A 23,063-nucleotide genomic window follows, 5' to 3' on the forward strand; every position below is an offset into this window, starting at 1 on the left:
AATCATTGTCTACTCTACTTGTATTATCTCTTCCTTGTTAAATGTACATTGTGAAGCGTCCTTGAGCCCTGGAAAGGCGCTATATAAATAAAAATTATTATTATTATTATGTTTTATTTGTATAGCACCTTTCAAGGACCCAAAGACGCTTTACATAAAGTTGACAGATAACATGAACACAAATATATACAAGTATACAGTCAGTATTCAACACATGATCAACCAAATGGAGCAGACAGAGATAGTATAATATACAAGAGAAGTTACAAAAGCAAGCATAGAGCTGAAAAATTAAGGCAAACAATCAATTAACAAAACATGTTGTGAATAAGTGAGTTTTGAGAGCAGTTTTAAAGGTCTGAAGTGAAGAGACAACAGGAAGGTAGTTTGCTCCAGAGTTTAGCAGCTGAGGTGCTGAAAGCCCTATACCACCTACACTAGATAGACCACACTAGATAGATATAACTTGGGTACTGCAAGCTAATTCTCAGAGCTCGATCTCAGAGCAGAGAAGAGAGGCAGAGAATAGAGGAGAATTAATTCAGAGAGATAAGAAGGTGCTTTTGGGTAGGCTCTGAAACAAGGAGTTGCAATAATCCAGACATGAAGTTGAGCATGAACAACAGTTTCAGCATCTTTGAAATTTAGTGAGGGTCGTGAACGGACAATATTCTGAAGATGGAAGAAACAGGACTTGACAAGCTGATATGGGGTTCAAAACATTGCCTAGAATCAAACAATACACCAAGGTTGCGTATAGTGGAAAAGGGATGGACTATATCTCCGTCAGTGTTGATGGAGAAGCAAGTTGGGAGGAATCAAGGGATTTAGGGCCTACAGACAGAATTTCATTTTTTTTTCCGTATTCAACTTTAAGTTGTAACACCTTCCCTCTTACAATTATGCTGGGGTGCCAGACAGATATAAATACGGTCAATATTTATTATATTATTTAAGGATTGTCAGTCCAGTCAGAAGTAGAGTGAACAAAGGACACATGTACCTTAACAATAGTCACCTAACATGTATCCATAATGTTTTAAGAGTAAACCAAAGAAGAAGAAAACGCAAACTTTTCACTCAGAAATGCACATTTTCAGTGTATTCACAATGACAGTGCACCGATTCCATCACACCACATATCACCATTCATTAGCAATAAACACAAGCATAAACAACAACATCAACAGCAAAACTTGTTCATCTCAAATCCCTTCAGCACAGTTTAAATAGTCTGGATTTTAAATGATTGTTATTAAAGGAGGAGTAACATTTAAAGAACAGTCAAAGTCAGTTTGATTCCACAATAACTGCGCTTGATCATTATTATCCAGTTATTCACGCTCCACCGTTTTTGCAGTAATAAAAGAGTAGCTCCAAATCAGCTCCGTCCCGTAGTTTATCTTCAATGATATGAACTCCATTAATGATGCAGTCACTCGGTTACCAACACCAACAGCCGATATAATCCATACATAAGTGAATTCATTAAGTAGAGTAAATGTCCGTTCGCCGACGTAATATATTTTCCGTCGCGATAAAACAATAAACACGGCTTCAATCGAGGTGAGACTCCAGAGGAACTGCTCTGAATTTCATTATCCCCGCTATTGCTCTTTTCAGCATATCTAACGCATACGTTATCATGCATCCGGTATTGCCAAAGCAGACCGACATAGACGCCATCTTTGTTGTGGCAGCTTTTGGCCAATAATTTGCGTCCTTTTAAACTGTGCCATTCATCAGAACATGAACACAAATCCGCTTCAAATCCAATTTAATTTGTGCTTATTAAAAAAATGAAAGTGCACTGTCACAAAGTCATTTTGAGCCGTCCGTACTTTGAGATTGTGTAAGCAAGATGTTAAAGAAGAGGGAGGAAAACAGAAGTGGGCTGTACAGTAAAACAGATTTGCGCATCGTCAGGATAACTGTGGAAATCAAAACCATGGCACCAGATGATCTGACCCAGAGGAATTTCAAAGGAAGTTCTGGCCGTTCAAAGCAGCTTTACAGAAAATGCTTGTTTCAGTTTTACAGTTGAGGAAGCGTCAGTCATCAGTCACAGATCACAGTAACGTCTATATGACGGTGATATACAGATATAATACATGATGTTAAAGGGATAGTTCACTCAAAAATGAAAATTCTGTCATCATTTAATCACCCTCAAGTTGTTTCAAACCAATTTCTTTCTTCTGCTGAACACAAAGTAAGATATTTTGAAGAATGTCAGAAACCAAACAGTTGATGGTCTCCATTGACTTCAAAGTATGGAAAAAAAATAGTCATGCTGCCCCACAGCTGTCTGCTACCCACAGTCTTCAGAATATCCTCCATTGGAAGGGATCCGCAGAAGAAAGACATTAGTTTGAAACAACTTGAGGGTGATTAAATGATGACAGAATTTTCATTTTTGAGTGAACTATCTCTTTAACATCACGTATTCAGTCAAGCAGACATGATGAATGTGTTATGCAGCGATTACTCGTAATGATTAAAATATAAGGGTAATATTGTGATATGTCAGGCCGTGTTGGCTGGGTCTTCTGTCTGCTGACAGATACACATCACTGCTGTCAGATACCATCATTTATTCACACACCCACACTAAACACAGAGGTGGAGGAGAGTGTAGATCATCTCCATCTTCACATTCCAGAAACACATCCACTAATGCTTGACAAAGGCAATGATTCACTGATTCCCAGTATGTTCAGACTATGATCATTTGTTGTCCATAAATAATAGCAATAATAATAAATGGAATAAGATGAACAACCGGATCTGCATGTTTTAACATTATAATTATAACTGGGTGTTTGTTTGAAATAAGCACACGCCGTTTCAGTATTTATTGTGTGAAAATTCAGTCCTTCAGTTGTGGCATCACTTCCTCAGAATGTGTTTTGTGTACTTGATTAGCAAAGACTCGACAATCAATGTCAGCGAGGAGCTGGAGATGGATGTGTGGAAAAACATAATTCAAGGCAAATATCACCTGAGAAACAGAGTAATTTTACTGTGCTCCATTTCCAGTCAATATTCTTGAATATGATTATATTGTGTATATTTGATAGATGAGCCGTAGCAAATCAACCGTTTTATTCCAAAATGATTTCAAATGTCGTTTCTGCCACAGAACGACACTAACATGTCACGTGCGATGTGCTGGAAATGACATTTGTTTGTTTAGTAAAACAACAGTTTGCACAGAAATAATAAATGAATTAAAATAGTAATTGTTCATTGACTGTTATTATTAGTGAAAAGTGTGTTTTAAAGGGGTGGGAACAAAGAGTTGTTGAAAAAGAGCTCGATTTATTTGGAGTTCGATCGTTCCTGTCACATTACTTGTAGTCTGTTTTCATGGACTTTTAGTTTGTGTTTCCCTTATACTAATAGTTTCTATGGTTACTGATTATGTTCTTCACCTGTGTCTTGTGTGGCTGTTCTGGTGTTTCTATCTGGAGCTGTTGGTTATCGTGTCTGTTCGAAGCTGTGCTGAATCTGTGTGTGGCTGATGAATGCTGCTCATCTGAGCACATGTTCTCCCTCGCTCTTATCTGAGATCCGTGTGACGCGTCAGTGTGACTGCAGGCGCTGCTGCTGCTGTCGGTGTGCAGCGGAAGGGAAGGGTCGCCTCAACGGTTTCTCACCACATCCTTCCAGACGCAGTCAGCTCCTGCAGTGTTTCTGCTGCTCTTCTGTTCACGGACGGCTGTCGAGGTGTGTGTGGCTGTAACATAAATTTTGGGAAATACCAGCAGTCAGAAGAGGGCCGTTTCTGTCTTTGATAAGTTTTAGGGAGATACCCTGAGCTCGACTGACTCACTGAAGCGGTTGTGGCACTTTTTTTTTGTCACTATACAATAGTGACTGGAGTAAAAACACTCAGAGTATTTTTAATCACTAGATCATAATAATGTGGCATAAAATCTGCCAATGATTCATAGGAAATCATGTTTTGAAATGTGTTGCTGTCCTAAAATAACTGCTGTGAATGTTGCGTAAGGAAAAGGAAACCTCTGGGGAAGTAAAATGCTAACTTGGAGTTTTATCCACGACAGATAAACGATATATACGGTTTGGAAAAGACCCAGAAATACTGACATGATTGATGTTGTGAGATCAGCGGTCAGGACGGTACTTTTAGATTTAGCGAAAGGCGATGGCGGAAGATTTTGATGACAAACTATAAGCATGACAAACTTATAACTAGAAGCAATGCTTGTGTCAGGCGAAGAAAAGGTAAACATCAGTCATGAACAGCATGTGAAGGTTGAAAACATGTTTAATTTGGTCTCTTTATGAATGATCCTCGGTAAGATCAAGGATTCTGCCTTTAATTCCAGAAATGTTTAAATGTCTCACTGATTAATTTGTCTGTCGATGGACATACATCACAGGACAATTACTGTCATTTTTCTAAAACTACAAATCTCATTTTTCACCACAGAATGTTATTAAATGCAGTACACTGTTGTGATGTTGTGGGAATGACATTTGTCATTTTAGACAAAAATACAATTACTACACTACAATCCTAAAGTTTGAGTTTAGGGTTTCTGAAAGAGTCTCTTCTGCTCATCAACGCTGCATTTATTTGATCAAAAATACAGTAAAAACAGTGAAATATTTTTATTTTTTTTATAGCGCTTTTCACGATACATATCGTTTCAAAGCAGCTTTACAGAGAATGCATGTCAACATTACAATTTGGAGAATGCAGTTAGCTAATAATGTAATAATTTAGGCGATTAATATACAATCACTGTTTGCAATTTAATTGAAGGTAGAAGCAAAGAGCTCCTGGAAAAATGAATTACATATTAACAATAATTAGGATATATAGAAATTTGCGAATGTGCGTGTTGATCCAGATGTTGCATCTTCTGAAGTCATCGCAGGAGTTGGCGCCGTCTCTTCCAAAGTTTTAGTCATCTGAGGTCTTCTTAAGAGGCTGGATCCAAACTGAAACTGATGTACTCTCTAGTCACCTCGGGACGGGCGTCCCGAGGTAAAACAGAAAAGCAAATGGAGAATAATTAGCATAGCTGCTGTTCATAACATTAAGCAAAGATAGTCATGTGCAATTGATCTGATATGAGATGCATTATGTGAATGCTTGGGTAAAGAGATGTGTCTTTAATCTAGATTTAAACTGGGTGAGCGAGTCTGAGCCCCGAACATTATCAGGAAGGCTATTCCAGAGTTTAGGAGCCAAATGTGAAAACGCTCTCCCTCCTTTAGAGGACTTAGATATCCTAGGTACAACCAGAAGTCCAGAGTTTTGTGATCTTAAAGAGCGTGAAGGATTGTAGGGCGATAGAAGATCGGTTAAGTACACAGGAGCTAAACCATTTAGGACCTTATAGGTCAGTAGCAATACTTTATAATTGATCTGGAACTTAATAAGTAACCAGTGAAGAGATGATAAAACTGGTGTTATATGATCATATTTTCTTGACCTGGTAAGAACTCTAGCAGCTGCATTTTGTACTAATTGTAGCTTGTTTATTGAGGAAGCAGGACAACCAGCTAGTAATGCATTACAGTAATCTAGTCTAGACGTCATGAAAGCATGAACTAACTTTTCTGCATCAGAAACAGATAACATATTCCGTATCTTAGCAATGTTTCTGAGGTGGAAGAAGGCTGTTTTTGTAACATATGAAATATGATTTTCAAAGGACAAGTTGCTGTCTAATATAACACCCAGGTCTTTAACTGTCGAGGATGGAGTAACAGTACATCCTTCTAAATGCAGATTGTAGTCTGAGAGATTCTGTGTACAGGTTTTTGGCCCAATAAGTAATACTTCAGTCTTATCTGAATTTAATAGAAGAAAATTACTAGTCATCCAATGTTTTACTTCTTTAACACACTCTGTCAGATTGGATAATTTAGAGTTTTCATCTGGTTGTGTTGAAATATATAATTGAGTATCATCGGCATAGCAGTGGAAACTAATTCCATGTCTTCTTATAATATTACCAAGTGGCAGCATATATATTGAAAATAGCAGAGGGCCTAACACAGATCCTTGAGGCACTCCATAATTTATATCGTTATGTTACTATCGTAATTTAAATATTATTCCAGTGTAAATCAGCTGTTTTCTATGTGAATATATAGTAAAATGTAATTTATTCCTGTGATCAAAGCTGAATTTTCAGCATCATTACTCCAGTCTTCAGTGTCACATGATCCTTCAGAAATCATTCTCATATGATGATTTGATGCTCAAGAAACATTTATGATTATTATCAATTTTGAAAATAGTCATATTTGTGTGGAAACTGGTACGTTTTATTTTTCAGGATTTGAAGTTCAAAAGAACAGCCTTTATTTGAAATAGAATCTTTTGTAACATTATAAATGTCTTTACTGTCACTTTTGATCAGTTTAATGTGTCCTTGATGAATAAAAGTATTAATTTCTTACTAAAAACTCACTCTGACCCCAAACTTCTGAACAGTATTAGTGTCCATTCATAATGACACGCAATAAATTCTGTTCATGAATTTATTCTGTGATGATTTCTTCACACATCTCAAGCTCTTCTCGGACCATCATCATCACACAATAAACAATGCTTTATGATTATTTCACTCTTCGTTTAGATGATGATTTTAAAAAAAAATGTAAATTTAAAAAATATAAATGAATGTTTTTGAGATATTTTCATATTTTTTAGATTGAAAGTCAAGAAGAATAAGTCAATAAAATCTAAGGTATTTAAAAACGTGAAAGTAAATGATGAAGATAAAAAGAGTGTTGTCTGTAGTTAAAAACTGCTGAATGTTCAGGATACGAACATGTAGGACCAAACAATCCTGTGAAATGTGTCAAATAAGCAGATGATTAAGTTCCTCTTTCACTGAAGCGTACAGTTTGAAGGACAGAGAGAAAGACGCGCAGCGATAGAGAGATCTGTTACAACAAGAACACGAGCTGGGAGGATCTGTGTGAGGAACCGCTCTCAGATTCACATCCACTGAAACTGTGATCCAGTGCTTCATTCTCACATTATTACTGTACATCTGACCACATTCTGAACATTTAATATTTAACATGAATGACCTAGTGAAATTAGGAATTATAATTTAACATTTAAAAAGTTTATTGAATTGTTGTTTAGGGTTTATATTCATCATGTTTCTATGGGTCTATCCAGCATTATCATAACTTACAGTGTATGAATAAAACATTAATGTGTGTGTGTGTGTGTGTGTGTGTGTGTGTATGTGTGAGTGAGTGTGTGTGTGTGTGTGTGTGTGTGTGTGAGTGTGTGTGTGTGTGTGTATGTGTGTGTGTGTATGTGTGTGTGTGTGTGTGTGAGAGTGTGTGTGTGTGTGTGAGTGTGTGTGTGTGTGTATGTGTGTGTGTGTATGTGTGTGTGTGTGTGTGTGCGTGAGTGTGTGTGTGGGTGTGTGTTATATGCATACTTTGAATACGCTGTAGTCGTGTCAGAGGTGTCAGACTTTCCTGACTGACTCATATTCATTTGATTGACAGATGAATGAATCCACTGCATGTGTTTTTCATGTTTTATGTTTGATTTGGCTGGTGGTTTGTGGGCCACATAGGGTTAGTGTTTTTGGCTTATCTCTCCCTTAGTGAAAAATAAATATACTTCATTACGATAAGACTTTCTATGAAGCCTGTATTTATAATGCATCATAAGGGTATTCTTGTATAAATGTGTTATAATACATGCATAATGGCTTATAAACCTTATAATATGTTGTATCATCTTATGAATAATCATAACAACAGGTACAATACATTATAATACTTAACTATTTGTGGTTATAACTTTTAAGAGTACAATGCATTATAACACCAGATGAAGCCTGTATTTATAATGCATCATAAGGGTATTCTTAATGCATTATAATCAACCTTTTCATGTGTTGTGTCATCTCATGAAACTACAAAAACAAAGTCTTTTAAACATCTCAATAGCTTTATAATGTGGTCATAATATATATAAGTGCTCTTTGTCTGCTTTAAGTAAAGTAACAAAAGTTGAGTCTTCTTTTAAACAGCCATAAGATATCATGAAAGACATTTGCTTTGAACATTTTTATTGCAATATTTAGAAAATAAATCAAATGTGTTCCATATGTTAAATCAACAAAACAACATTGTACTGTTTTAAATGTAAAAGAGTTTCCAGTGAGCTTAAAGAATCATTTACTCATCCTCAGGTTGGTCCAAACTTGTATGAGTTTCTTTCTTCTGCTGAACACAAAAGAAGATATTTTGAAGAATGTTGGTAAACAGACAGCCATTGACTTCCATAGTATTTTTATGGCTGATTGATTGATTATCAACATTCTTTAAAATATCTTCTTTTGTGTTAAGCAGAAGAAAGAAACTCGTACAGGTTTGGAACAAAGGTGAGTAAATGATGAGAGAGTTTTTATTTTTGGCTGAACTAACCCTTTAAACTAGGTCACACTGAATTTAACATTAGCCTCATAGGAAACCCTCAAATGTAAACAAAGTAAGAGTGAACCTCTGAAAGTGCTGAGAACCGCCCGATACATGACATTAGAAAGCTAACATGAATGTGGTTAACCAGACTGTAAAACAACATATTTTTGTGCACCTCAAACTGTATATAACTGTTTATATTGTATATTTAAATGTATCTCAGCTTATCATTTACAGGACAAGAACAAAAATAACCAATAATCTGGACATAAATAACAATAACAGTTAGCTGCACACACACTTTAACACTAGTTATCAATTGAAAATGTTTGTTAAAATGGGAATGACCTTCTGATTTCTAGTTTCTTTCTGGATATATAAATATTAAGCTGCCTATTAAATCTACATGCTTTTTCTTATATTTCTATAAAGGTATTAGATTCAGTAAAACCTTGCAATATTACAGTTTTTTGTGTGAATAAAACATGATTTACATTGTGAATGTATTGTTCCTTTGTACTTGTACTTATGTCTTATAACCACTTCATGATGTGTTATAGCTCTTTAAAAGAAGAATGAACTTTTGTTACTTTATTTAAAGCAGACAGAGATATATAAATATCATGACCACATTATGAAGTGCTTCAGATGTTTAAAAGAAAACTTTGTTTTTATCACTTTACTTTAGGCAGTAAAACACACTCATAAGATGAAATATGATACTGTGCAGAATGTTAAGATATGAGACTCAGGAAAGTAAAAGATATGAAACTATAGGATATATAATCCATTATAACTTAAGTGGATAAAATTATGTTCGTTGTGTGTTATAAATTATCATACTCTTAATAGTTATAACCACAAATAGTTAAGTATTATTACTGTTACGATTGTTCATGAGATGATAAAACACATTATAAGGTTGTTTATAAGGCATTATGCGTGTATTATATGTACAATGCTCCTACTGTACTAATACACTTTTCTCATTAATGCTAATTTAATGGCCCGCTGCACTGAATTATGGACTGCAGCCCTTTGGGCTATTAAACAAATTATTAAAATTATCCTGGCTAGTCCTCAAAAATTACACAAAAAGTTAAAATGTCAAATAAATTCAGAAACATTAATAGCATGAATAATAACAACGTAAAATAGTAACACTTTCGTTTTCAGGCTGTTTTGCATTTATTTTCACACAACACTTACTGCGCCTATATTGAGACTTTTCTCTGAGATTCACAGTCTTTAAATCCATATAATCTGTGCTGTCACTGATGGAAAAATCTGTTTGCGTATAGTATAACTCGTAACAGTATAGAAAGAACACAAAGTTTTTGAGTTGTGTAAATCTGTGTTGAGGTGTAACTGGTAAACCGCTTGTGTGGCAGCGACCCGGGTTCGAAACCAGTCCGTAATGTTTCCTATATTCAGTGTACATATATCTGCTCCAGTGTCTCGCTGATGTTCTCCAGGTGAGGTACTGGTACACTAGTGGGTGTGTGTAAAAGGCACATTCCTAAGCTGTGCCACTTTTTTTTAATAAAGATTACCGTATTATATTACGCTGTAAAACCAAACAGTGAAATTAATTCAATGAAATGAGTTTGTTTCACTCAAATAATAATGAAAGTTAATTGTACTTAATTGAAAAAAATTGTGTGAACTCAAAATTTGATTGTAGTAAGCTGAACTTAATATGATTGAGTTGAGTTGCAGCAGATTTCTAATTTCCAGCATGCTTTGCATCAGACTGTATAGATAAATGCTGAAATTAAATGTTATTTTGTGTGTTTTTGCACAAGGGAGACATAAGTTCATGTTTAATGTTGTGTTATGTAGGTATTTTTCTGTTATGTTAGTGTTGTGGGGTTATTGTGGTGAAGAGTAGAGCCTGTGGTTAGGTTGAGGATGGGCTGCAAAACTTTTAAGAACATATATACTGTATTTTGTTTGATTATATAATGCAAGTATATAATGACAGTCTCTTTGCATGTGTTATTTGCTATCTAACATTTAACCAAGATCTGAATGTGATGTTTATGTAAATGAGCTGTATGTAAATAACATGATGATGAGTGGGGCGGGGCTGAGAGCTGTTAATGAGAGACACCTGTGCACCGCACTGACCCAGCTCCGCTTCCACGGCTCTCGACCCGCCCCACTTCTCATAAAAACTTTAAGTTCTACTAACTACCTCTACTAGTTAGTTTGCTTCAATATTTTGAGGTAATAAGTTTCCTCAAATGTTTTGAGTATTCTGAACTGAGTTACAGTGTAGAAGCACACAATAATGGTGTCATTATCACACCTCAAGTTTACTTGGAATGCCGTTGCAATGTGTTTTAAAATCACTAAAAGTAAAGGATAGTTTGACCTCAGTCTGTTATCAGTATAATATTAATGTATGTTCAACACACTTGCAGTGTAATTGAATTGCAATTCTAATGTGCTCAAGATACATTTGAAGTTTTTGCTGAGTGAATTCTGCATTTCAAAATTTAAAGGAACACTCCACTTTTTTTGAAAAAAACTCTAGGGGAGTTGGAAAATGAGCCTAAACAGTTGAGTTTTACCGTTTTTCGAATCCATTCAGCCGATCTCCGGGTCTGGCGGTACCACTTTTAGCATAGCTTAGCATAGTTCATTGAATCTGATTAGGACCGTTAGCATCTCGCACAAAAATGACCAAACAGTTTCGATATTTTTCCTATTTAAAACTTGACTCTTCTGTAGTTACATTGTGTACCAAGACCGACGGAAAATGAAAAGTTGTGATTTTCTAGGCGATATGGTTAGGAACTATACTGTCATTCCAGCGTAATAATCAAGGAACTTTGCTGCCGTACCATGGCTGCAGCAGGCGCAATGATATTACGCAGCGTCTCTCACAAATGTCTCCATGGTTGCAAGCCACGCTCCCTGTGCAAGCAGGGGTCACAGGCGCTGCGTAATATCATTGCGCCTGCTGCACCCATGGTAGGAAAAATATCGAAACTCTTTGGTCATTTTTGAGCGAGATGCTAACGGTCTAATCAGATTCAATGAACTATGCTAAGCTATGCTAAAAGTGGTACCGCCAGACCCGGAGATCGGCTGAATGGATTCGAAAAAGGTAAAACTCAACTGTTTAACTCTAAAAAGTGGAGTGTTCCTTTAAGTACCAGAGTAGATATTTAAAGTGTATTTAAGTATACTTAGAATAGTTCCACTTTAGCACAAACTACTATATTTAATACAACTTTAGTTGAAGTTCAGCACTGCTTTTGGACAAATAAAATGCATTTAGTACAAAATTAGTTGTTCCAATTTAACAGACTTTAAGTATACCAATTTATAGTGTGCCACAAATACATTTAGTTATACTAAAATACATACAAATAAATTGTGCTTAAGTATACTGTTTTTCCTCACCAGTGAATAAGTCAAGTCAAGTCACCTTTATTTCTATAGCGCTTTATACAATACAGATCGTTTCAAAGCAGCTTTACAGTGATGAACAGGAAAATAATGATCAATGATGCAAAGAGAATTCGGTAACACTTTATTTTAGGGACTTTTAACTAGTTGCTTATTAGCATGCATATTAATAGAATATTGGCTATTTACTGGTACTTATTAAGCACATATTAATGCCTTATTCTGCATGACCTTATTCTACATTCTTAATCCTACCCAATACCTAAACTGAACAACTACCTTACTAACTATTAATAAGTAGTAAATTAGGAGTTTATTGAGGGAAAAGTTGTTGTTTATATCTGTTCCCTATACTAAAGTGTTACCGAGAATTCAACTAAAGAGTGTGACTGTTCAGTTGAGTCAGTTCAGTGTTGATTCAGTTTGTTGTAAAGATCATCAATTACTGATTTAGTTCATTTATCTGTACAGCAGCTCTGGAGAAAACAGTGATGTCATCGTCCAGCTCGGTTCAGTTCTCATAGACAGATCACTAACATTGGTGAATATCAAGTGTCCCTGACTGATCAAGCCAGAGGCGACAGCGGCAAGGAACCCAAACTCCATCATGTGACAAAATGGAGAAAAAAAAAACCTTGGGAGAAACCAGGCTCAGTCACTCAGTTCTCTGGCCAACAGCGAACAATGTGTGATTATGATTCAGGCAGCGTTACAGGTCTGAAGTCAGGTCAGGGTTGGTAGCATTCAAATATTCATCCACTTCCTTCTGCTTGAAGATTGGACTCATCACGCTGAAACGAAGCTGAAGCTGGTCTGGTTCTTGTGTCTCTGTTGAGGATCTGTGCCGATGGCTGTCATGTCGATGAGGCCTAACTGTCATTTCAGGGATGCGTTGTCATCGTGTCTAGGCGCAGGTCCTCCATCTGATCTGGATACTGACCCGGATCCGGCTGACTACAGTAGACCTCGGGATAAACAGAGAGACTAATGTTAGCGTAGATGCCATTCTTCTTCACAAGATTGTTCCAGAGTTTAGGTGCTAAATAGGAGAAGGATCTGCCGCCTGCGGTTGATTTTGATATTCTAGGTATCATTAACTGGCCAGAATTTTGAGATTGCAATAGACGTGAAGGACTATAATGCTTTAAGAGCTCGCTCAGGTACTGGGGAGCTAAACCATTTAGTGCTTTGTAAGTGATTAGCAAGATTTTAAAATCTATATGATGTTTATTAGGGAGCCAATGCAGTGTTGACAGAGTAAGAACATCTGAGCGCCGTCGTGATGTTTCAGGCCTCAGACCACAGCAGTGACACAGATATTCTGATAGTGCTGCATGTGTAAATTCTTACATAATGTCACACATATATCAGTACAGTGTATCCCGTTTACATCTGGCTGCTGGACTGGCTGGATGAGTCCAAATGCTTTAATCGCTCTGACCTGACAAACGCGTGACAAAGAGATGAAGAGAAACACAGACAACAAGCAGCTGAAGACGAAGCTAATATAACAACACTGTAACCAGGATCAACTAATACTTGTTCAAAGCTTTTATATAATCAACAGGGTGAGGCGTATAGAGACATCATCAGGGCCTGAATTACAGCACGGCATTATGGGGGTTGTGCCCAATACGTTTCTGCACACATATTCAGCTTCAGCTGAGAATTACTGCAGGAATCCACACAGATGATACAGCGCTTGATCATGAATGCCACGACACAGTCTTTATTTCTCTCTGTGTGTGTTAAACGTGTGTGTGATTTATTCAGAGTCTGTAGATCTTGTATCACTGAATGTGGCAGACATGGCAGCTGAGATGATGAAACATGCAGAGCAGAGCTCAGATTATGACCAGTTTTATGCAAGGCATTATATCACTAGCACTGCTGTCTTACCACATATAACTCTATTCCTGTGTTCACTTCAGAGGGGGATTCATGACACTTTTAAATGGAGAGTTCACCTGAAATACTCGCCCTCATGCTGTTCAAATCTGACTTTTTCTTCTGTGGAACTCAAAGATGTTCTGAAGAACCTTGAAAACAACGTTGGACCCCACTGACTTTCACTGTATGGACAGAAGACACTGAGATGTTTCTCACATGGTCCTCTCTTATGCTGCACAGAAGAAAGAAAGTCTTACAGGTTGGAAAGACATGAGAGACAGTCAATGTCTTACAGTTAGATCTGATCACGGTAGGAATGTTTAAGGCCGTTTAAGGCTTCTGTGCTTTACTTTAAAATGAGTTCTTCTGGCAAACAACATCTGATAAAATCACTGCGATGTTGGAGGTTTAGTCCCTGGTATGCTGTTTTACAAGTCTAAAGCTGTCTGCAGTGACAGAATACATTTCTTTAGGATGAAAACAACCAATCTTCTGATCCAGTTTGGGAAACAGATTCCCTGACCACCACACGTGTCCGGCAGAGCAGTCATCGGACACACACGATCCGTATATCACAGATTCCCTGCCATCCAAACTCATGTGGAACAGGTGCAGAATAACAGGCGTTCTACCCAGAATACCCTAGTTTTCTTACCCTGCCTTTCCTCAGTGTGACCAGTGAATTTGAGGAAACGCCTTTAATCACACTTCCTCTTTCTCTTTGTGTTTCAGAGAAGGAGATTTTACAGAGGGAGACGAAGCCTTCTGACCTCTGAAGAGCAGCTGAAGAAACGACAGATGACCAGCCGAAACTCCTCTGATCCGTTCACTCGACTCTGACCATGAGTCTTCTTCACGTGGAATAATGTTACTTGTTTAGTCTGCTTTTTATTGCTTTTACTTGATGCTTTTATCCGACGTGAGCTGATATATGAGTGGTGATTCTGATGTTTTTATTCTCTTCCCTGAATACAGAAAAAAATTAATAAAATTACTTTTTGTTTTCACTGAATAATGACTGGAATTTTCTTAATTTCACCATAACAGAAATACAGCGATTTGATTCTCCAGACTGAGGAAGAGCGATGATTGTTTTGTTGCTGCAGACCGTGTTGAAATGAATGAAGCAGAATTACAGTATGGTCATCATAAGCTGCAGTTATAAACTCATATTTTCTTTCTTCTGTAGAAAAGCAGGATTTTCCGAAGAATTGGTACTAAAATAGTCAGTGGGCTCTAAACGTTTCAGGTGCCAGAAAGGACATAAATGTGAAAGTTCCTCTGAAACAACAAAAGATCATTTTGTACAATGAACAGAGCGAAATTTACTCTCAAATCAACTCGTACCAGTCAAAAGTTCTGATCACACAATATTTTAATGTTTCTGAAAGTCTCTTCTGCTCGTCTAATTTTTATGTACTTCTCAGAAATAAACTTAAAATTGCTCTTAAGTGTATTTTACTTATACTGACAGAAAAGTCGAAGCATATTTGGCCTATACTTGTACTCAATCTTTTGATCGAGATATATTTAAAAGTATAATTAAGTATTGTAAGTATACTTGGCTTGTGTTTACTCTTAAGCCTATTAAATACTTTTAGTACTAGTACATTGATATTAGTATACTTACTGCATAAAGTATACTTTATAGCATGACAAAAGATATTAAAACAATGATTTAAATGTACTTTAAAGTTTAAACAAAAAATTGTACTTAAGTGTGTTAAGAAGCAGTCATGAGAGCGTCTCTAAGTGCACTTTAAGTGGCCTTTTATTTCATTAAGATTCAAGATTTTTATTTGTCACATAAAAGCTATCTAATATACAACAAGCAGTGAAATGTAGGTCTGGCATACTGCAGACTGCAATAAAAAGAGAATACAGACAAATACTTTTTTTAAATACAAAATTAAATACAAAAGAAATTCATATATATATATATATATTAAAATGACACTGGCAATGTACAGAGATGGAAAGTAGGCTAACAGGGAGGATGAGTTGCATAGATGAACTCAACATAAAGTGCAGAGTAAGTGTACACTGGCACAGACTGTAAGTGTTTTCATGTCCATGTTTCAGAGTCTGATGGCCTGAGGGAAGAAGATCCTCATCAGGCTCTCTGTTTTAGCCATCACTGCCTGACTGTAGCAGACTAAACAGTCCATTCCCAGGGTGGGCGGCGTCTTTGAGGACAAGTTTATTCAAGTGTGCTATTAGTATACTTTTTTAAAACTAAAAATAAGAAAGTATACATTCAGTGTTATGTACTTCTCAGATATATACTTAAAATTGCACTTAAGTATACTTGACTTATACTGACAGAAAAGCCTAAGTATATTTGACCTTGTACTCAATCTTTTGATCAAGATATACTTAAAAATATAATTAAGTATTCTAAGTACACTTGGCTTGTAGTAGTGTTACTGAATGAAACGTCGACCCAGGAAGGGTTAACAACTGTGAAGATTTGAGGTGTTGATGGACTCGATCTACTCCGTCTGTGTTTGATCATCGCTCTGAATCAGATCCGGACAAAGTCTTTGACAAAAACATGATTTTCTCAGCTTTTGCTTAAAATGTTGCTTTTTTTAATGAAACTCTGAATGAAACCCACATTCAAGTGTTGTAAGTAAAAGGATGCATGAAGCTACAATAAAATGTTTTTAAAAAGAAAAGAGTTAAAGTACAGTTAAAGGTATATTTCAAGTATAAAAAATTAATTCCTAAATAGGAACTTAGTAGTATACTTAAAGCGCAAAAATAATATATAAATAGTAAACTATAAGTATGATCTTCACTTAAAGAAGACTTCACAAGTATACTTGCAGTATAAAACTACTAAACTAGTAGAGAGTACACTTTTCATAAACTAAAAAAAATACTACAAGTATTAAAATAGTAAACTACTAGCATACTTACAGTATAAGTTCACTTGTAGTACAGATGCAGTACAAATGAGAAACGTAGTTGTAAACTAGATGTATACTCAAAGTTTACTACTGTTACATTTATAGTACACTTAAACACATACTTTTATATACTAAAAAGTGGGCCAATTTAGTCCCAAGTATTGAAATAGTGCACTTACAAGTTTACTACTAGTACATTGATAATGGTATACTTACCATTAAATAAAGTATACTTAAAGATATACTTGAACATTACTTAAGTATACTTCATAAAATGAACTTGAAGTATGCTTCTTTTTCGTAAGAGAGCCCTAGGTTTGCATCAGCTGAAGTGAATCAGTTCTGGAGACGTTCAGCTGAGCGCAGCACTCTGTGAAGGGCTTTACGACCCTGAGCTGTTTACTGTACCATGATGCAATGCAGTCAATATACTTTCTACAGGCCTGATATAGAACGTTTTCAGGATTCCAGGGGAATTTTCTCAGTAGTCTCAGATGGTTTCAGTCGTTCAGGCTTTTTTAACTTGGGCTCGAATGTGAGTCCAGGCCCTCAGAGATGCTCACTGGGGTCCCGTCGATGATAGCGGGTGCAGATCCTCCTGCTGAAGTCCACAGCCATTCAGAGAGACACAGTTTGATTGACACCACGGTGTCAGTCTCTCCACCTCATTATGTTTTTTAAAAATGTATTTTTATAATATGAAGTACACAAGTGCACATTCAATACAATTAGGTGCACTTTTTCACAAGGGGAGGCAGACTCTAACATGTTCTCGTGAGTCATGTGACCTGATTAAACCGCTGGAGTAACTTTGCGCTTCCTTTTTGTCCTTTTTGCAGCTAGAATCTGTTGAGACGCTGTTTAAAGATCATCTGTTGTGTTCTGCAGATCATTCAATGTGCAAAATAATTTTTTTGGTGAACTATCCCTTTAAAATATGGAAGCTTGAATAAAAAAGGCACAGAATAAAAAAGGTAATTGTGACTTTTTTTCTCGCAGTTCCAAGGTTATATCTCAAAATATCTCAAAAGACAAAAAGTCAGATTTGCGAGAAATAAATCAGAATTGTGAGACTAAAATGGTGCTTTTACCTTTTTTTTGTCCTTGAAGGAAACAAGCTTCCATACTTTAAAGGAGAAACTGCACTGAAAATATTTCTCTCAGAAATTACTAGTAAATTTCACAATTAATTAAAAAAGAAATGGCAAGTAACATGTTAAATTAAACATGTAATCTTTATCACAGTGTGCTACAAACCTTCTTCACAGGATAGATTCATGATGCACTTCTTCTTGCTCAAGAAACCATGACCAACAGCAAATAAATTCATTTTGTTTTTTATTACAAATAAATATTTACATAATATGTACAGTGAAGAACCCCATCCCATACTCATACAAACAGCTTCATTTGTTATGTGGAATATGTGTGTGTGTGTGTGTGTGTGTATGTATGTATATATATATTTGATAAACCCTGACATGAGCACATAACGGAACTAGTGCAATTCACATTACATGAGGTTACAAAGCTGTACAAGCAAAGCCACAGTCCGTCACTGGGTTCAGCTGCAGGAGATCCTCGTGTTCGCGGAGCTCGTCTGTTTCCCGCATGACGGATCGTGTTCAGAGGAACACAGCAGATATCCAGAAGAATGAGCGAACGGCAGGGGTGATCCCTGCCGAATGAGACTGAGGTACGAGGTTGAGTCTGTGGATTGAAGTTCATTGTCCATGAGTAAAAGATGTCCGTGAGACAGAGTCTGATGCTCTCAGAGAGGACACATGGTCGGTGTGATGGTGCTGCTGTTCATCAGCTCTGTGTAGGTGCAGATAGACTCCTCCGGGCTCAGTTCTGTGTATAGCCGAAACTCAAGCTCCTCTCCTGCAGAGACATGAGAAAGACACGTGAGTTTCTGCACAGAAGACTAGTGAACGTCTGCACTATTGCACGTGCTGAGGCTCTACTAACTGCTCGTGCAACACTGTCATTTACCTGAACTTACACTCCAATGGCTCTGTGGACTCAAAGACTCTGATGTGCCTACTTCATTGGCCAGGAACCCCTTTGGAAAGGCACCGTTTTGTAGCAACAGTGTGTCACGTTCCAATTGCCGTGAAATCTGCAAGAGCAAAACACAGAACTTGTAAGTGACTGGGTTTTGCTTGTTCTTTGATTACATCTGAGCCAATAGCAGGCACTTTGAGATAAAACGGGGTATTCCTGTCAATGAACAAGCACAATAGACACAGAGCAGATCTGACACTCACCTCAATGATAGCTTCGTAATCCTCCAAGTCTGAGGGGAAAGATGAAGAGAACACGCAATGAATACCACGCAATCAATTCAATTCAAGAAAATGGCTGAAAGCAGACGTGAGCTCCTGTTACCTGTCGAATGCATCGGCGACACCTGGAACCTGCTGGTGTACAGGCCGCTCGAACTGTCCGGGCCGACGACTTCCTCGCACGCGGGAATATCTGAGGTGTCCATGGCGGGACTGGGAGAGTCTGCTGGAAGAAGGAGAGACCTGATGAATACTCTGTACTAGCTGAGCATCTCACCTCTCACACTCACTCCAGTAACGTCTCTTACTCAGAATGGTGCTGTCGATGGTGGGCTCCTGCATCTCGTCAGCGTGCACTTCCTCCTTCTTGACGTGTGAAGACAGAGCCTGAAGGACACAAACACATCTTCAGTGGGACTGTCAGCGGTTACACCCGCGCTCTACACCTGTATGCACACACTCGGCTCACCTTCACTCGCCTCCGGCTGTCACGACCCTTGGGTCTCTTGTCTTTCTTCTTGCTCACGGCGGGCAGCATGCGGTAGACTCGCACCGCGCCGCAGCCTTTGTTGATGCTCTTGTCCTTCACCTCTTCGATGTCCGGCAGCGAGTTCATGGCACAGCGGAAATTGGCTTTCCAGGTTTTGGGGTCAGGTGTGGTCACTCCCTCCCTGAATTTACCTGAGGAGCAGAATCAGAGCAGATTGAGCACATGTCCCGTCTGATCGTGAGCGCGGCTGGTGTGTTTGTGTGTGTGTGTGTGTGTGTGTGTGTGTGTGTGCTCTCTCACCTGTGTGGATCGCCCACTGCTTGAACAGACACGCGTCTTTGTCCACCTCCCAGCCGTGACGAGCGGCGTGTTTCCATGGGATGGAGAACATCTTTTCCTCCTGAAAGCATTTGCAAATCCATGAGACCTCTGACCTCTGAGACAGTTATCTAGATGGTTTAGTGTAGCGCTGCATCTCTGCTTTACCTTGTTGACCCACACGAGTCCAGCGATGGTGTTGGAGTCGATCCGGCTCTCCAGCCAGGGGCGCATGCGCATTCTGGACACAGGCATGGTTTCTGTAGCGAGAGACAGAAGAATTATTTTCTCACATCTGCTGTGTGTGTGTGTGTGTGTGCGCGCGCGCGCGCGCGCACGAGTGAAGGGAGGCGCGTAGAAGAGTTCATGACCAGGAAACGAGCGGATTGATTTTACGCTGCAAAATTCAGAATATTTATTCTTTTTGTACAATCTATGCAAATTTGATGCTTTGTCATTGTTTTGCAACATTTTTGCAGATTCCCTTTAACTTGCATCAATTACTAACAAACAAGAATCTAAATAATCAGAATATAACTTTAATTTATTTTTCCAGTAAATCCGCACCCCTCTACGCCTGCAGTGAAGTGTCTCATAAACAATTTCTATTTATATATATATATATATATATATATATATATATATATATATTCTAAGCAACTGCAATAAATGCAATAAAACGTTTGAAATTTTCATAGACACTTACAGTATAATCCGATGTTGACTCCAAATCAGAGAAGTGCAAAAAAAAAAAGTATCTCCTGTAAAGGCGTGAATCCACTCTCAGAACTACAGATTAAGTTTCGTCTAGAGAAGCTCTCGTTTACTGTACACAGCGAAGGCGCGCGTCAGTTTATATAGAGTGTGGCGTGGGGACTTTTCCCGTGAGCTGACATAGTCTCAACAGACCGCGCATGCGCACAGGGAGCCAGCCGCTCTCAGCACAGCCAGGCTGATTTCCGAGAAATCATGCTGTTATGAGATAGACGAACTACGTGCGGAAGACAATTGGATAAACATACACACACGCCCTCGACATACCACAGCAGAATATAACACACACACACACACACACACAAACACAAAGACATTAATGTATTGTTGTCACGGTAATCAACAATTAATTACCGCCATTCACAGTGCACCTCATGGGCTGACAATTTTTTTAGATAGAAATATATAATTATATGCATCATATGTAGGCTCATAAGTGCAAAGAATCTGTCCCCAGCAGCAACTCTTCGTTACTGTGAATGTGAAAAGCCTACATTTAACTACTCATATAGGCCTAACTTAACTGTCTTCTTTCGACAGGTAAGTTATATGAGTGTCGTTGTGTTAAACGCATTGTGGATAGAGTGTAAAGTGCAGAGTGCCAGGGTTAACTCAGTCCGTGACAGAAGTCAGTGGGTTTCCGGGAAACGCTGTTTGCGCCGGTAGGGGGCGCGAGCGCGCAGAAATGCCTTACTGTAAGAGACCCGTTTCAAAGAAACAGCTCCAGGTCTGGGTGTTTTGAAATGTGACAGTTCTGGAATAGCATGCGTGATCTCTGGAATTATAGGTTTCGAGATTTCTATTCATGTTCAAGGAATAAGACTGACAGCCTAAAGCTAATGATCATTTCATAATCGTCGAGTGCTGCTTTCGCTAAAAGATGTTTTCTGTTTGTTTGCTTGTTAAATCTAGTATTGTGTTTGTTGTCAGGAAATGTATGGCAGCTCAGGCTTTAGCTCAGTTCATGCAAGATGCGTTAAAACAGCAAAACGGGCAGTGGATTCGAGATGATAAACTGCTTCAAAACATTTAGTTTTACTACTTTAAAACAAGTTGAAACGTAATGTTCATGTCAGTCCGTGCAGAACTAAGAAACTGTTATCAAAGAGAAATGTGTAGCCTACAGATAAACCCACAATGACAAGCTTGTAAAGTAAAGATAATGAATACACTAATGTGTGGGTAATATGTGCGCGCTCCCTCTGCAGCTCAGCATGTGACGTAAGGGGGCGTGTCCCGCGGGGAGGAGGCGGTGTTTTCCTGCGGAGTTTCTGCTTCGTGAATTCCTGGGTTTTCCCGAGGATCGTCCAGTAATATTCCCCTCGAAACCCAAGACTCCGCCGTCAGATCTTAAAGCCTGTTGGAGTCTGTCAGATCCGATCAATGTGATCATCCGACATGCTGAAACATGCTCTCTCTCTCTCTCTCTCTCTCTCTCTCTCTCTCTCTCTCTCTCCAGTGTTGTCAGACTCTATTATAGCAGGTCGCATTTACTACGCAAAGAAATGACAATGAGATTACAAAAAGGCTGAAGTTGTAAAAAGGCTGAGGCTTGCTTGCATTTCTTCTGTAATGATCACACATCTTACAGTTTTTCAAATTAAGACACATTTCTTGAAACCTTCACTCATTTTCCCACAACATTAAACACAAAACCAAATCTTCAAACTATATTCACAAAACCCCTGACTCAAACAATCGCCTCAAAACCATTTCACCTGTAGTCTGCTCAAAATCATACACACGTCAGTCGTATAAACACTACAGATCATCCATTAGACACTAAAATGGAGAACAGCATCCTGAGCATCTAGTTACAGAAATTATACTGTATACGGTAATCAAAATTTGCAATTACATAAAAATATTATAGTAATCGCAGCTAAGGTGGATATATTGTTTACTGTATGTTCTGCAAGTAGGCTATAGTATTGTACTGAATATTGTAAAGTACTGAATTTCGGTGTATTCAGCACTTGTATACTGTAATACAGTAGTCCAAAAGACCAAAAGGTCAAAGAAAACTCTAAATGAAAAGCATGTTACAGTAGGCCTACACTCAAAAAAGTTGAGCAACTATAAAATCAAAGTGAATGAGAGATTCATTCGGCCTCAGCATCACGTCTTCATGCTGGTCCGGCCTCGGGACTCTGTCACAGGGAATGATGGGAAAAACCCTCTGCTGTGCCGGATCCTGCCTTGATGTTTCTCATCCTCATCCTGTTCTTACACATTCTCTTCCTCCTCTGCCTCTCAGATTGTTTCTATCATTGTTCATATCATCATTCGGAGCATGTGTCACCTGTGCTCTCCGAACTGGCTCACAGTTTTTCTCTTTGGGGTCATGAAACCCCAAAACACATTTTTTGAGATGTGAACAGATATGTAAGAGCTGCACATCATTGAAAACAATAAATGTACTCATGAAGTTTATCCATAATTGGAAATGAGTTATTTTTGCATTTTTCTAGAGCAATTTCAGTTTGAAAAGCAAAGTCGGAGCAATGTCACGGCTTCTGATGTCAC

The 23,063-nt window shown here is 38.0% G+C and overlaps 2 protein-coding genes across 6 annotated transcripts in view; one reads left to right on the top strand and one right to left on the bottom strand.

Moving 5' to 3' along the window:
* The window catches only part of acsl6 (acyl-CoA synthetase long chain family member 6), an 87,246-nt gene that overhangs the window by 18,936 nt on the left and 45,247 nt on the right, over nt 1-23,063 (top strand). The window lies entirely within an intron of this gene.
* irf1b (interferon regulatory factor 1b) lies at nt 17,989-20,658 on the bottom strand. 5 transcript variants are annotated; one of them, XM_051878168.1, is made up of 9 exons: nt 20,470-20,658; nt 19,932-20,023; nt 19,746-19,845; nt 19,425-19,636; nt 19,264-19,342; nt 19,059-19,178; nt 18,938-18,966; nt 18,663-18,789; nt 17,989-18,551 (listed from the first exon to the last, which is right to left on the bottom strand). In XM_051878168.1, exons 2-9 carry the CDS (start codon nt 20,016-20,018, stop codon nt 18,439-18,441), a joined length of 867 nt encoding a protein of 288 aa, XP_051734128.1. In that variant the 5' UTR covers nt 20,019-20,023; nt 20,470-20,658; the 3' UTR covers nt 17,989-18,438. The 5 variants fall into 5 exon arrangements, with proteins under 5 accessions (XP_051734128.1, XP_051734129.1, XP_051734127.1 ...); XM_051878169.1 differs by having other exon boundaries at nt 18,673-18,789; nt 19,059-19,181; XM_051878167.1 differs by having other exon boundaries at nt 19,059-19,181.

This window comes from Ctenopharyngodon idella, chromosome 21 (genome assembly GCF_019924925.1).
Source record: "Ctenopharyngodon idella isolate HZGC_01 chromosome 21, HZGC01, whole genome shotgun sequence".
Taxonomy (NCBI): domain Eukaryota; kingdom Metazoa; phylum Chordata; class Actinopteri; order Cypriniformes; family Xenocyprididae; genus Ctenopharyngodon; species Ctenopharyngodon idella.